This window comes from Neophocaena asiaeorientalis, unplaced genomic scaffold, assembly GCF_003031525.2.
Source record: "Neophocaena asiaeorientalis asiaeorientalis breed wild unplaced genomic scaffold, Neophocaena_asiaeorientalis_V1.1 scaffold124, whole genome shotgun sequence".
NCBI lineage: Eukaryota > Metazoa > Chordata > Mammalia > Artiodactyla > Phocoenidae > Neophocaena > Neophocaena asiaeorientalis.
This window is the reverse complement of record NW_020174135.1, coordinates 616,101-631,604: the sequence shown is the minus strand read 5'-3', so window position 1 is coordinate 631,604 and position 15,504 is coordinate 616,101. Positions and strand designations below refer to the sequence as shown.

Genomic DNA, 15,504 nt, shown 5'->3' with positions numbered 1-15,504 from the left:
GCTGTCCGGAAGGAACCTAAGCGCACCTTCCCCGCTCCCGGGCAGGTGGGCCTCGAGGTTCTGCCAGCATCCTTGACAGTGACCCCTCACTGCTGTCCTCCCCGGGAAGAGCTGGGGTCAGACCTTCAAACATGCAAACGCCACAGGGTGAGGTAAAACCTCAGTGCTCAACCGGCTTGTCCGTTGGCCAGCAGCCGGGGCCCCTGCGGGGACGGGCGCCCACTGCACACGCCTGACCTCTGAGGGGTCGCTGCGCTGGCCCAGGGCCTGCCTGAGCCCGTCCTTACGCGTGGCCTCCCGTGGCCCTCGTGGTTGTTCACGCACGGAGGGACCTGAGGCAGAATGATTGTTTCTCGAGTTGTCGATGGAGGATGTTTTCTGTGTGAAGTCACGTAGCTGCTGCAGCTTTCTCTGGCCCGCCTTTCAGTCTGTGTCCTTGTGTTTTAAGCGGGCCCTTGCAGACAGCAAAGAGCCGGGCCTTGTGTTCTTACCTGCCCTCACAGCCTCTGTCTTCTCGTTGGGGTGTTGAGACCATTGTGTGTGAAGCGATTATTGCCGGGGTTGGGTTAACTGTGCACCACTGAGTGCATGTGTGTCCTACTTAGTCCCAGAAGAGCAGTAGAAACCTTCAGGTAACGTAAAGTACAGGCTAGCAGGTGACTTTCTGGAGACGTTCACAGACCTTCCAGGCTCTCTGCCTCGGCCCACCAGCCACTCCTGACGCAGGTGTGTGGATGCAGGGAATGGGGGTCACGGTTCAGAATCTCGTCCAGGTCAAGGACTGAATTTTTTCCTCAGGCTCCCCCGTGTGAACAGGGGACCTTGGGCTGTGGGCTTTGCCGAAGGGATCTAGGCGCCCTCTGCGCGGTGGCCGGGAGGACACGTGCTGGGAAGGAGGCCTGGGGCCTGCACTTCCTCCGCACGGGTGGCGCCGTCAGGAAGAAGCATCTTTCACCTGCGACTTAAGCTTTCTTTTCCAAGCACCGACCCATTTACCAGAAGGCTTTTCAAATGGTATCAGAAGGAGATGCTTCCTCCCTGGCCCAGGGGCGACACCTGCGTCCACGACCTCGCTCCCCTCAGGGTGTCCAGGCCTCTAACCTCACACATCCTCTTGGGCTCCTCCTGGCTCCCCCGAGAAAGTGCCCCGTCTCAGGCAGCTCCACTTTCTGACGGGGACTCTGGGTCCCGCAGGCCCAGCAGTCGCAGAGCCGGCCCTCGGGTTTGCTGTGACAGACACTGGCCACCAGCCGTCACCCCGAAACGGGGGCCCTCGGCTCCCAGTTCCAGCCCCACCGCAGGCCCGAGTCCTCTGCCCCCAGGCCCCAGTGCCGCCCACCCCTTCTCCCTGGGCAGGAAGGAGAGGCCTGCAGAAGCTATGCATCTGTTGGCATCGAAATAATTCTGCCAAGTTTGCATGTTCAGATTTTCCGTTGTTGAGTTTCCTTTTCCACTGTGAACAGCGCATATATTAAAGAAAGCTTAACGGTTATCAGTCGTGTGTTCTAAAAGAAACGTAGGACACGTGAATAATGGTGTGCTTTACGTTCACCATTTCATCTTTCTTATCTCTTAAATGAAGTTTACTTTTATATATTTTTTTCTAACTATAAAAGAGTGTCATATTCACTGTGGAAAATTGGAAGATGTAGCAAAGTATAACCAAAGGAAACGCCTAGAGTAATTTCACCACTTGGATGTGGCCACCATTAACATTTGGGCGTATTTCCTTCCATCCTTTTCCTGTCATGGTGTGTGTCTCCATGTGCACACACATATATACATGTACCTTATGTCGTGTGCATGTTTAAAACAAGGTCGGATTGTGCTGTATGTGTAGTTCATGTCCTATCGTGAGCAAGTTAGACAATGGGTTTTCTTTTTTTTAATTAATTAATTTATTTATTTTTGGCTGCGTTGGGTCTTTGTTGCTGCGCACGGGCTTTTCTCTGGTTGCGGCGAGCGGGGGCTAATCTTGGTTGCGGTGCACAGGCTTCTTCTCGTTGCGGTGGCTTCTCTTGTTGTGGCTCACGGGCTCTAGGCGCGTGGGCTTCAGTAACTGTGGCTCGCGGGCTTAGTTGCTCCGCAGCCTGTGGGATCCTCCCGGACCGGGGATCAAACCCGTGTCCCCTGCACTGGCAGGTGGATCCTTAACCACTGCGCCACCAGGGAAGCCCCCAGACAGTGGGCCTTCTTAAAGCAGGTGACATGGATGTACTGAGTGCCGTCTGTAACCCTTACTCTGTTCCTGTCGTGACAGGTTTTCCTGTCACTGCATTTTCCTTCCCACCTCTACCTTACTGTGTATTCAGCATTAGTGCTCCCACGAGGACAGAACTTTGTCACAAAATTTCATAGTTTGTCTAGCATATCAGTCTGTGCCCACATCAAAACACAACCCTCCAGCCTCTTAGAAGCCACAGAAGCCGACCGCGTGACGTGGAACCTGCTCAAGGCTCCTTGCCCTGACGCACGCATCCCGGTACTTCCTGCAGCCGCTCCTGTTGATGCCTCCCCGCTTTGCCTCTGGCCTCGGCTTAGGCAAGCCCTCTTCCTTTCTGTCTCTCGTCCTGGTTCCTCCTGTAGAGATCGGGCTCTGGTCACCGTGGGCCGCCGTGTCTGCCGTCATGGCGCACCAGCTGCGTGCCGGGCGCCAGCGTCACCTGCAGGGTCGCCTCATATCATTGAATTCTCAGAAAACAGCCCCCAAGGAGTGTCTTTCTCTTCCGGTTCCCTGTGCAGGTGGTGGAGCTAAGACTCAGAGACGGCAGAGCCAGGGCAGAAACCCAGACCCGTCGGGCCCCAGCCAGGCTCCCGAACACGGGCCGCGTAGCTGGGGTGCAGACTCTCAGCAGGGGTCTGGCCGGGCGCACACCCTCACCCCCACTGGGTCCATCCCCTTGGGGTTCCTCTGCTCAGGCAGGAGACCTGCGTGCTTGTGGCTTCTTCCAAATGGAATGGAGCTGTTAGAACAATAGGGGCACATTGCCTGACCCAAGTGTGGCCCCAGGGGACGGAGCCCAGAGGGGGCTGCAGCCCGGGTCCCGGCCCCTCTGACCCTGCCACTCGTGTGCCCTCAGCAGCAGGCATCTGAGCCCCATTTCTTCACCTGGAAAGGGAAGAGGTTGCCCTGAAGTTCTCCTCAGTTTTGGTTAGACATTCTTCAGATTTCATTATTAACAGGATTCAATCAATTTTGCTGTTAAATTGGGTAACAGGCTACAGTTACTCTAATTTAAAAAAAAAGGGATGCCATGGATTTTTCTTATACATTTTCCTACTTGCTAACCGAAATCATATGACAAAAAGCCTTGAAGAAACTTTCTGGATGTGAACTCTCCTCCCCGCTCCCTAAATCAAGGGCACCTCTTTGGCGCCAAGGACGGGCCCTCATGTGGACGCCCGGTCTCAGCACACAGACCCCAGCCTGCTTCCTTCTCCCACACGCATGCTGCCCCACGGCGACCTGTGTTTATACCTGTACTTGAAAGGGCACACTTTTATAAACGTGTCGCTGACTTTTCATTGAAAACATGGAAAGGTAACAGCAGCTTCCGCAAGCCACCCTGATGCATCCATGCCTGACTGTCCGCCCCTCCCAAGTTCGCTGAGTCCGACTCTCCCGTCCCCTTCGATTTGAGAGGGTCATGGCTTGGGCTTTGGGCCGTCGGCACAGAACGTCTGCAGCGAGCACTTCCCCTGGGTCTTCGTTGCCAGTTACCTGAACTGCTGCTCCCGGCTTCCCCAGCAGCACCAAGTCGGTGAATGTGGGCTTAGTTTTCTGAAGGTCATGCCTTGGCGAGGGGGCAGAGGGGCGTGGGGTCTCGTGGAGACTTCCCTGCCCGATAGCGGGCCCGCTCTTAGCATCTGTGGTCATGGCTTCTCTCCTGGGCCAAGTCAGTGGCATCGTAGGTGAAGCCCCCCGCCTCCCTACCTCGCACACACCCTCAGCCCACCTTTCGGCTCTGCTGGGAGGAATCAGGGTCCCTGCGGGCTCTCAGGGCGGCCTCTCTGAAGGGGAAACCTGCCGTGTGTTTCACACTCCGGGAGGGCCTGGGTGTGTCTGTGCGTTTGCGAGATGCTCACCGCCCCCTCCTTCTGCCGCTTTCTCATAGAACTCGCTGGTGGTGGAGATCCCGCCTTTTCGCAACCAGAGGATAACCAGCCCCGTCCAAGTCAACTTCTACGTCTGCAACGGGAAGCGGAAGAGGAGCCAGTACCAGCACTTCACCTACCTGCCCGCCAATGGTAACGCTCTCTTTCTAACCCTAAACGCTGCGAACCAACCCACGGGGTGCTTTTCCTGAAAGAAAATCAGGAACCCTGACACGTGGTGGCTTCAGACCGTGTGGTCGCGCTGTACGCCCGAGCTGTTACCGTCCTGTTAGCAAGATCACGTCATCGGTTCCTTCCAGAGAAAAGTGAAGCTTTCAGTGTATTTTCCTTTATTACTCTTGGGGCTGGGGGCTGCATTTGGGGATACTTACTGATCATTTTGCTAGCTGCTTGCAGATATACAACCGCCAAGGGGGAAAAGGTGCAGCTCTTCTGTACACAGAAGCTGAGGTGGCCTCGGTGTGAGTTTAAGTTCTAGAGCTGTTTAAGGCGGAGAAGCAAACAGTTATAATGATTTTGCAGGTGCCTTTAGAAATAAACCCTTGTATGAAGCCTGAAGGCTGGTGGCTGGTGTGATCATTAACTAACAGTAATGATTTCTGTCCTCGAGCTAACGTCCCACAGAAAACTCTTGGTTGGATAATTGCATCTCCGGTGACCAGGAGGCTTGCACTCCCAAACACCCTTTACTCGACCAAAAAGCACCTCGTTCAGATTGTCCGCTCACATGCTCTGAGGATGGTTTCTTGGCCTGAAAAAGACCTGTTTACCTTCTCCACTTTTCAGGCTGTTTTCTGAAGGAGAACTGCATCGTGTGTTGTTTCGCTTCTGAACTAGTAGAAAGTTGTTTCTCGGTATTGCCCAGACCCGAGGCCTGGCGCCCGGGGCCCGTGCCGCCCTCCTCCAGGCCGGCAGGGTGTGTGTCCAGAGAGGGCCGCGTCCTGATTCACCTGTGTCACGTAAGCACAGCTGTGCCAACAGTCTTGTTATACTGTGACGGCTGTTTTAAAAACTTGAGATTCATGTAACCTAGGAGGGAAACCATGCACTAGGACTGATTGCAAAAGCAGCCACGTCATCATCTTAGTAAAAGCAAGACGTTTTTGAAGGCTTCGGTCTTCTCCTAGTGTGAAATGTCACGTACGATAGACTAGGTGATAGAAAGCCCTGGAAAACCCGAGGGGATAGCAAGTAGAATCAACTGTTTTTCGGGCAGACGCTAGCCACGCCTGTCCAGGCTTGAATAACGTGGTCTCGTGCTCATCACGTCACGAGCGTGTACGTGAACGGACCTGCAGGAGTGTGCGTTGCCGTGGGGCCGTCTGTGGGGGCCCCTCCGGGACTTCTGTGATGGGCACTGCACACTGCACTAATCCCGCCTGTTCTCGGATGTGGTACTACACTCCTTACAGCGGAAAATACTGTCTTTGTTTGGAAATGTAAAGTGATCGTGTCCTGATTAAAATTCAAGCATGGTTGACTAAAAATTGAATGCTTTAAAGAAAACCTAGGCTTATAAAGAAAAATTCCTCTCTAAAGCAGTTTAGAAATCAGCTCGAACGTCGTTTCCGGCAGTTCCTGCTCGAAGTTCACCTCCCGCTTAACACAGACACCCCCAGTCAGAGGGAGGGGGTCCGCACGCAAACCGGGTCCCCCTTTCGGGGGGGTACCGAGGCCCCCAGAGACACGTCACTGAGATCCTGGGGCAGGGCTGTCGAGGGGCCACCATCTCCCCCCAACCCTACAGCTGCCGTTCAGTCCTGCAGGCTCCCTCCCGCCAGGGGCTGACCTGCCCCCCGCTCCGCACCCCATCACCCCCGTGTCAGCCCAGCACACCCATCGCTCATGCTGTGCGGACCGTCACCCGGACCCCCTGGTCCCTCGAGCTGGTGACCCAGCCCCGCCCACAGAGCCATCCGTCCGTCCGTCCATCCGTCCCTCCGGAGCATGGCTGTCTGGCTCTGTGGCCTGTGCTGCTCTCATCAGGCCCTGGTCTCCCTTCACTTCTCTCCTGGAAATCTGCCCCATCCCAGGGGGTCGAGGGGTCCGTGCCACCCACGCCCGAGAGCCCCGGCCCTGCCCTGCCTTCCTGGGTGGCCGTGCCCCGTGGGGCTGTGAGCTCCCTGGGACCAGGGACCCCAGCCGGCCCTGACTCCGTGCCCGGATCGTGGGGACCGTCGTCCTGTGCTTTTCTTTTGTAAACAATAAATGCACCAGTGCAAGACCAGAACTCGAGCTCCCAGCTTTAGGTTTGGTGTTTTTTCTCGCGGTCGCTTCTGCCCCCTGCAGCTTCGGGCTGAGCCTTCACGTGGCTCAGCAGGTGGTGTTGGTTAGGGGCCAGCTGGGCCGGCCACCTCTCTCGCCTCCTTCCCACGTCTGGTCTCAGCCTGTCCTCACCCTCCGAAGCCTCCGCCGCAGAGAAGCCCACCACCCCGTCGCCCGCCGTCTCAGGCATCGCTAGTGTCATTGTTCAAAGCGGAAGGAAGCCCGGCTGCGGGTCTGCGCGGGGCCTGGGCGGCTGGGGCCGCTCCGCGTCTCTGGGGGCCGTGTTTGGGGGAAGCTCCAGGTGCGTGTAGGACGCCCTGAGCGAGCAGAGTGTGCATAGCGGGGGTTCCCGGCGGGAAGGTCAAGGGCAGAGCAGAGAGGACAGCCGGGCAGCTGCAGGAGAGGCCACGGACCCACCCACGTGCAGCCAGGGAGGTTTTCCTCAGTTTCTTGTTTGTCGCTGTCTGGGTTTAACCGCGGTCTCCCGAAAGAAAGCGTCCGCTCTCTCCAGCGCTGTGAGCTGAGGGGCCCTGGTACCTGTCACGAGGCCGAGACCCCGGGGAAACAGCCCCAGTTAAAGAGGGAAAGGAGCCTGCTCTGTGGGGAGCGGACCCTGGGTTCGGGGGGACGACGACGTCCACCCTGGCTGTGTCCCCAGGGCTTCTGCTTCCGACGCTGCCCAGGGACCCCGGGACGGGCAGGCAGGGGCGGCAGCTCACACACTAGGGGTATCCCAGCCAATGACTTCAGGGTCATGGGCCAAAGTCAGCTTGTTCCTAAAATGAGGAGGCCAGTCATGACAGATCCTCGGGCCTGGAGGGTCTGTCTGTCCCCCTGAGATGTTTCTAGCTGGTCCCCAGGAGTGCCTGCGCTGGCACCAGTCCCCCTGCCCACCTGATGCTTGGGGTGAGGGTCCTGGAGCTTCACCAGAGTCAGCCAGGGAGGCCCTGGGGGCATTGATCCTGGGCCTAAAGCCCACCCGACACTCCCACCTGAAGGCTGAGGGGAGCCGGGTGGGTCCCGGTGCAGGCCGGCGGGAGCCGGGACGGGGCTCCCGCTGCAGCTGGTGGCACGGCCGCTGCCCGTGGGCCTTTTGGAACCTTCCTGAGTCAGCTCAGTGGTGTGGCGACCGCGTGGCGGTGAGCGTGCGCTGGAGGGGACGGTGCACAGCTACGCGTGTCGGGCTCATGCAGGCGCTGTGACGCGCCTTCTCCTGGGAACTCCCGCGTCCCGGAGGCCGCTGTTAGTAAATTGCCAATTTTACGGGCGCTCTCGCTGTTCCAGCAGGAGAACGAGGGACCGATGTTTTCATTTCTTTCCACGTTAAACCTGCCGCCGCAGAGAGGCGGGGAATTGGCTGCCCCACCGGGCCCCCCGGGAGGGACGAGTCAGGGCCGGGCCGGGCCGGGGCCCGTGGGGAGGGTTTGGAAGCCGCCCTTCCCCGCAGTGCTCTCCACGGGCCTGAGCTCTTCACAGTGTGTCTGGTTCGCACGCCGCTGGCCTTCCCATGAGGTGTCCAGACCCGGTGGCAGGAGAGCCCAGGTGTGTGAAGGGGAGGGGGCTTCCCCTCTAAAGGCCGCCACGGGGTCAACTCTGTCGACCGTCCTGACAGACACCGGCCTGAGGCCCCCGACGCGGCCTTGAATCCGCAGGGAGGGGTTTGAGCTTGGAAGAGAGTAGGACAAGGGGGTGAATCGTGGGGCCTGAGCTGCTGGGAAAGAAGGCGGGTGCCCTTTCCGCGGGGGGGCCACACCCAAGGCTCCCCCACCGAGACCGTCACCCGTGGCGGAACAGCGAGGGGGAGGGTGGCTTTGATCAGATACCTGAGGGCCACGGCCACCGACCGCAAAGGCAATGCGAGTCGGGAGTGAGACCGGACCCCCAAGACGTCTGAGCGCAGCCTTGCGGAGGGAAGACCTGGTGACCCCCCGGGGACCGGGGCCTGCCCACGACAGCGCGCGGCGCGGGGGCTAGCCCAGCACGGCCCCCCGCCAAGTCACAGCCCTCGGTGCGCAGCTGCTCGGGTCAAGCCACAGGAGAGTGAATCACGTTCCCTTCGGACGCAGCACTGGCAACAGTGGCTGAAGTCCTAGCAGCGCGTTTGCTGGCTCGTGCGGTCTGCTCTGCCCGGAGGCCGTTGCCAGCCTAGCTGCGGGGAGCCGGAGCCCCGGGTAAGGGCCCTGGAGCCACGGGGCTGGCGCCACAGACGGCGAGGCCGCCACACCCGCTCACAGCCCGCCTGCCGCGACAGAGCTGTGAAGCCGGCCGTCGCTCACTGTCTGGGCGCCCTCGGTCTCTGTCTCCCGGTGTCCACTCGACGCTCCCGCAGAGGCTGCCAGGCAGCACCCCCAGAAAGGCGGGGAGGACCCGAGAGAGGACAGGCCGCCCCGTCGGGCTTGGCGGGCACTGCCGCCACCGCGGAGCTGGGGTCTCGGCGGAGTCTGTGGTGTCTCGGTCGGGAGGTTCCTGCCATGCGCCCAGAGCCTTGTCCTCTGGGAACCCGAGGGCCTGGCGCAAGTGCTGGCTGTGCTGTGGGGGGGCAGGAGCTTGTCCCCAAAGGAAGAAACGCGGTCCCTGCCGTCACGCGGTGGTGGGGTCTGTGAGTCCCCTCCTCGCCCACCGGTCCATCCACCCCCCAGGCCCCTCTTGGCCCTGGACGCGGACGTGGGTACCCGCTTGCTGAGGGTCGGCGGTGCAGGAGGCTCCCGTCGCCACATTTCCTGCCTCAGAAAAGTCGTGCCCTGAAGCTACCCTGCTGGCCTTTGTGTCAACGGCTCAAATGCCGCGTAACAAACAGAAGACAGTCTGAGCTTCGTTCTCCGTTCTCCGGGGCTCAGAGCAATCTCTTCTGCACAGGGCGGTGGCCGCAGCCGAACCGCTGAGGCCTTGGTGGGAGGGGCGGGGGGGTGGTCACAGGGGGAGTCCTCGCCTGCGGGGGATGCTCAGCGCCCGTGATGTCACCAGACGTCTCTACAGGTCAGGGGTGCCTCCAATCAGAGATGCGTGCTCACAGTCTGGCGGCTGCTGGAAGCAGCGCCGGGTCCGGGGGCCCCTTCCTGGCTCACAGACACCCCCTTCTCGCCATGTCCCCCATGTACAGCGAGACCCTCTCTCCCTCTTAAGACCACAGCCCTACGGCATCAGGGCCCCTCCAGCCTCATTGAACCCGACTCCTTTCCTGATAGCCCATTTCCAAACACAGTCACCCTGGAGTTAGGGCTTCAGCCCCCGCGTCTGGGGGACAGTTCAGTCGGCAGCAGCATCCCTGGCCTGTCCGAGGCCAAAGAGCTGGGCTGTGGCCCCAGGCCTGACCCCTGGCCCCGCTGCTCCCTGTGCCAGCGGGTTGGGAAGAGGGAGGGCCCTGCACCGCTGTCCCCATGCGGGGGAGGCTCGGTGCCGCTGCCCTTACGGCTCATGCCACGTTGGGTCCCTCACCACCTCTTAGGTGGCCGTCACGTCTGTGTTACAGCTGGAAAAGCGAGGCCTGTGGGTCACGGGATCAGCCCCAGGGCCGCGCAGCCGGCGGGTGCCTGCCTGGGCTCTGAGTTCATCCACCTGAGAGCAGTGCAGACGTTCGCCCTCGTCCCAGGTGTGGCCACGTCTGTGCGTCCGTCCGTGTGTGCAGGACACTGGCTGTGCGTGTAGGAGGAGTGCCTTCTTTTCTCTTGGTGCAGTTTCGGGTTGGCCTGCTTTTCTGCGTCCGTTTTGCCTTTATTCTTCATTCGCCTGCGTCTGGACGCCGTGCGAAGTGCCAGGGATACGAATGTCTGTAAAACCCTGAGCTCCGGGGACTCACAGAGGAGCTTGGTGTGTCACAGGCGCGTAAAGTCTTCTGAATAAAACAGTTGGGTTCCCGTGGTTCTGATACTCAAGAAGGCCGAGGCCCAAATGTCTCCCCAGTAGCTGCCAAGCAGTCGGCCTTGGCCTCCCCTGGGTCAGAGGACGGGCGTCCTGTGGTCGGACCACTGGGCCGTGCTCTTCAGGTGGTGGAGGGCACCCAGCTCCTCCTGCTTCGTGTGAGGGTCCTGGTCTGGGCATGAGCCCCAGGCGCACAGGTGTGAGGGGAGCCCGAGACGGCTGCTGTGCTCCACCTGTCTGCCCGGGGACGGTGGGAAGGTGATGGCGTGATTCACGAGAGACGGCGTCCTTCTGTGTAACGGCCGGCAGGCCAGGGTGTGAGCCCTGCTCCCCGGCAGGGGTCGTGTCACACTGCCCCCTGGCTTCTCCGTCCACGTGGGATCCTGGGGGTCAGGCCGAGTTGAGGACCCCAGGCCTCAGTTCTGCCCCGGGTCCTGGTACCGGCCCAGGGCCGAGTGGCCGTGAGCCGAGGGCCTCTGCTGCCCTTGTCTGATCTGCCAGTGAATCAGCCATTTGCAAAATCCACTGAACCCCGGGGTGAAGGGCAGGATGTGGGCGTGGGCACTCATTTCCACAGATGGATGTGATCTGAGAGGCGTCGGGAGGGCGTGCGGATGGGATGGGGCAGCTGTGCCTGGGGGCCACGTGGCCACCCCACGCCCTGCGGACAGAGCAAGGCTCACACTGCTTGGCCACGTGAATGACACGGCAGTGCAGCCGCGTCTGTGAACTGTGAGGACCTGGAGAGCGTCCACCCGAGGAGGTGCGGGTCTGGCGGGGGATCCAGAAAGGCGGCCGGACCTGCCTGGGCCTCCCCGATCCCACTGGGTGGCCAGCAGGCGGGCCCACGGCCGGGCAGGTCCCCTTCGTCCCCAGAGGAGGCGGGAGGCACCCTCTGCTTTCGGTGCGTTTAGACTCTGTAGGTGCCCTGGGGGTAGCGGGCGCATGTGCCCCGGGCCCCGCGTCTGCTCCACATCTGCCAGGAACTGCCCCCACCTGGCACTGAGGCGCTGGGGTCTCTGTCCTGGTCACTGTCCCTGGGCTGTGCGGAGCCCTCAGGGCAGGCAGGGTGGGGATTATCTCCGTTAGGTGCAGAGGAGTCTGTGCCCAAAGGGAGTTCGCAGTGGTGGCCTCGTGCTGGGGCCTCCAGAGGTGGGATCGGCCCACCACGCGGGTGCGGAGAGGCTGCAAATGCAGGGGAGGGCGTCTGAGCCGAGCAAGGAGGCCCAGCTCGGCTGGGTCACCAAGGACTCGTGCGCCCGCGAAGGCCTGGAGGCTGGGGTGGGGAGGGGTCCCGCCCGGGTCGAGTCTCCACCCGACCGTGGGAAGAATCCGGTGGGTCCCGACGCCATGGGAAGGTGACGCATTTCCTGAACCCTCGTCTCGCGCCCTCGGCCGGGTCTGGCCCACAGAGGCCCCCCAAGATCGTCTTGCTGAGACTTTCCCAGAAAGACCCCCAGGGCGAAGAGGGAGTGAACGCGGGTGCCACAGGGCAGCTTTAAACAGGTCGTAAACCACAGACATTGAAGCGGCGGGCAGCACAGACGCCCGATCGCTCCTGCCCTCGGGATCGCAGGGCCTGGGCTGGCCACGTGGCATGTAAATCAGGCCCACGGCCGTTTCCCCGGCTGCACCTCCAAAGCCGGCGGAGCAGACGGGGTGAGGGTTTATAAAGAGCTTGGGGGACCCTGGATGAGAGGGTCGAGCTGGCCCTCGTGCTGGCTGAAAATCCAGTGCAGGAGAGAGGCGCCCAGCAGGGCTTTAACTTAACCTGCTAGACACGTATTTCCGTAAGGTCGAGAGCTCTGAGTCTCAGTGCGCTGGTGCAGAACTTAACCCTTGCCATTCTGGACGCCACAGGCCACACGGGCAGCTTTCGAATCCCCCCCACCACCCCGCCCTGGGTCATATGGGTTTGTCAGGGCTGTTTTTAGTGGTAGCTGTGCCCACTGGCCGTTTCTGGATGATTCTGGCTGGAGGCTGCCCCCAGCTCTCCCCCAGCTCTGCAGAGCCATCCGCAGAGCTATATGTCCTGGAGCCTGAGGCTGTAGGACCGGAGGCGGGGCCGCTTGCCCCTGGGAGAGGCCGTCTTGCCTGTGCTGGAGCTGACGGCCACCTTCACACCCTGGGCGTTGTAGCGGGAAGCGGACGCCGCACATCACATGTTCTCTTACATGCAAGGACGTGCATCTGTGTCAAGGCTGCCCCAGGCCGCTCCCCTACCCCCAGCCCGCCTCCCTGGGATGCCCAACTCGGGGCAGGAGCCCGTGTCGGGCTGCACACAGAGCTTGGACCCAGCAGAGGCCCCTCCTTGAGGTGGGCTTCCACGCGGGGACCCCAGCCAGTAGGTGCTCGCGGCAGAAACCCCAGGCTGGGACTTCCCTGGTGGTGCAGTGGTTAAGAATCGGCCTGCCAATGCAGGGGACACGGGTTCCAGCCCTGGCCTGGGATCCCACACGCTGCGGAGCACCTAAGCCTGTGCGCTACAACTACTGAGCCTGCGTTCTAGAGCCCGTGAGCCACAACTACTGAGCCCACGTGCCACAACTACTGAAGCCCACGTGCCTAGAGCCCGTGCTCCACCACAAGAGAAGCCACCGCAAGGAGAAGCCCGCACACTGCAAGGAAGAGTGGCCCCTGCTCGCTACAACTAGAGAAAACCCGCACGCAGCAATGAAGACCCGACACAGCCAAAAATTAATAAACAAATAAATTAATTCAAAAGAAAGAACCCCTGGGCCGCTGAAGCTGCTGTCACGGGCGTGCGGGTCGGGAGCGGAGAGGCCCTTGGTCCTGAGGGGCCACAAAGCTACAAGTGCTTCTGCACTCGCGCCGGGCCACGGGGCCACGGGCGCGCCGAATCTGGGGGCCTGGCCTGGGCTGTGAACAGCTCCTGTACCGAGTGCCCGCCCCTCCCCTGGGGCCTGCGGTCCCTGCGTCAGGGCACGTTCACGTGGGGAATCTTCACACTCTCACTGCGGAGGAAGCCCTCGGAGCCACGGGAGACACACGCGGCTGCTGCCGGGACCTGTGGGCGTCTCCCCCGTGTGTGAGCCACACGGAGATCAGTGCCACCCGAGGACGGCGGACAGCGGCCCTTCTCAGTGTCCTGCCGGCAGCCAGCGACACTTGCCCTGGAATCCAGTCCTGCAGGGACTCGACCCCTCACGCAGAGCCCTAGCTGGCTGTGAGAGAGAGAGGGAGAGAGGTCCCTTCCCCAGCAAAGGACCGTGAGTGTGGGCACCGGGGCAGGCCAGGCCCTGTGGGTCATCGGCCTGGCTGGTGAAAGCAAACCCACACCCCCGCGGAGCACCCGGGGTGAGGACGCCCCGTGCGCCCTCCGCGGGCTCGCCTGCCCCCGCCTGCACTGCCCACACCCGCCATGCTGGGTGCGTCCTGTCCAAGAATGCTGGACACACCGGGCTCTGGGCGTCCGAGGCGCCGTGCCCTACAGCTCTCGGCCCGACGTGACTTCGGGGACGAGTGGCCGACCGTGGCTCGGCCTGCAGGCGGCAGGGATACTTCCCGTGGCAGCCCCGCAATGACCATCACCCGTGTGTTTCCTCCCTGCCCTCCAGCTGTCAGCGCCGCCCGGGGACCAGGCGCCTCCCTGCCCAGCGTGCAGACACGTCAGACGCGGGAAGAATGATGGGAAGCAAGGGCTGGGAAGTTGGCACAACGAGGGCAAGACTAAAGGAAACAGCTTCTCTGGGAATCCGGAGTCGAAAGCCCAGGGCCTGGAGATGCTCAGCAGAGTTACGTGCTCCTGCTCAGCGGGTCTGGAGTGTCCCCTGGGTCCCAGCCACGTGGCTACCGTGCTGCCCAGGCGCCCCACGGACAGGCTTCGCAAGAGGCCGTCTTCCTCGTCACGGCTCCTGTGGATTCGCAGGCGCCCGGCTGTTACGGAAGAGATGTGCATCCTTGCTGGCTTGAGACCTTTGTTAGAGCAAAGCTGCGTTTGGGAGAGAATCCTTATTTACTTAAGGAGGAGGCTGGGATTGCGAGGGGCGTTCCCTCCGTGTGGCTGCCCCGGCCGCCGGGAATCCAGCAGCACACACACGAAGAGGTGAAAATATGATTAGGGGGGATCTGATGACAGCTCATTACCCATCCTGCGTTTGCTACGGCAGCGCCGGGCATCTGTTATGAATTTAACTGCGCTCTTACCAGTCACTCGCGGGATAATCTGACCACCGGGATGTCTCCTGCAAACTGGTGTAAGAGGCAGGAACCAACGAGAAAACGGGACACAGGAAGTAAGCAAGGGCGGGAGTGGAGCCCCAGCCCCTGTGCAGACCCCACGGCACATCTGCTCACCTTCTCCCCGGCCCTCTCGGCGCCTGGTCGGGCCCACGGCCTGGAGGGGAGTGAAGGGGACCCTCCAGTGCCCATCATGCCCTCCTCCCAGCCCGGTTCTCTGCACCGCCGGCTTCCTAGCGAGGGGTGGACAGGGCAGTGGTCTGGAAGCCGTCTGGGGGCTTCCGGCTCTGCCCCAGGAGCCGCGTGATCGCTGGTTGTGTGTTGTCTCCAGTGGAAACGAAGCAGCAGGAGGGAGGGGTGGCGTATTTGCTCGTGTGGAACTGGTTTCCTTGTCGAGCGGCTGAAGGCTTCTCTCCTACAGCAAATGGACACTCATCTTTCCTGTCAGATTTTTACTGACTTCCAAACGCCATCTTACTGTTCAAGTTCACCAAATGTCAGACGTTTATCAGATAGGGCGTCAGTAGCAGCAGAAATGCAGTAGTACATCCAAGTTAAAAATGTCCCTTTGATTACTACAAATCCGCGGGCCCTTGGGTCCAAGGCTTCTACTGCAGTTTGCGAATGGATTCTTACAGCACATTAGTGCTGGGGGAGATTCCAAGGAAAACAGTGCTCTCGGTATGAGAACCAGCTGCAGCTTTCTGGGCCGATGACTCACACCCTCCTTTTAATCGGGTGGGAGAAGCAGGCAGGAGACACACAGGGACTCAGTCAAAGCGCTGTTTGTTTTCGAAGGGTATCCTAGCCACAGGCCCGCCCCACGGCTCCCATCTGCAGCTCGTGTTTATTTAACTTTTTCTTCTTTCTCACAGTTCCAATCATAAAAACGGAGCCCAGTGATGATTACGAGCCTGCCCTCACCTGTGGACCAATGAGCCAGGGCCTGAGCCCGCTCCCCAAGCCCTGCTACGGCCAGCCGCTCGCCCTGCCGCCCGACCCGGGCTCCTGCCTCGCGCCCGGCTTCCCGCCCCGTCCACAGAGCAGCGCCAGCCCCGAGCTCCA

At 61.0% G+C, this 15,504-nt stretch overlaps 1 protein-coding gene across 1 annotated transcript in view; it reads left to right on the top strand.

The window, feature by feature from the left end:
• Positions 1-4,674, top strand: part of NFATC1 (nuclear factor of activated T cells 1) — a 52,951-nt gene extending 48,277 nt beyond the window's left edge. Inside the window, exon 8 of the mRNA XM_024754834.1 lies at positions 4,116-4,674. Within this exon, the coding sequence (XP_024610602.1) occupies positions 4,116-4,307 (192 nt within the window). The 3' untranslated portion in view covers positions 4,308-4,674. The remainder of the gene's footprint in view (positions 1-4,115) is intronic.
• Positions 4,675-15,504: the final 10,830 nt, after the last annotated feature.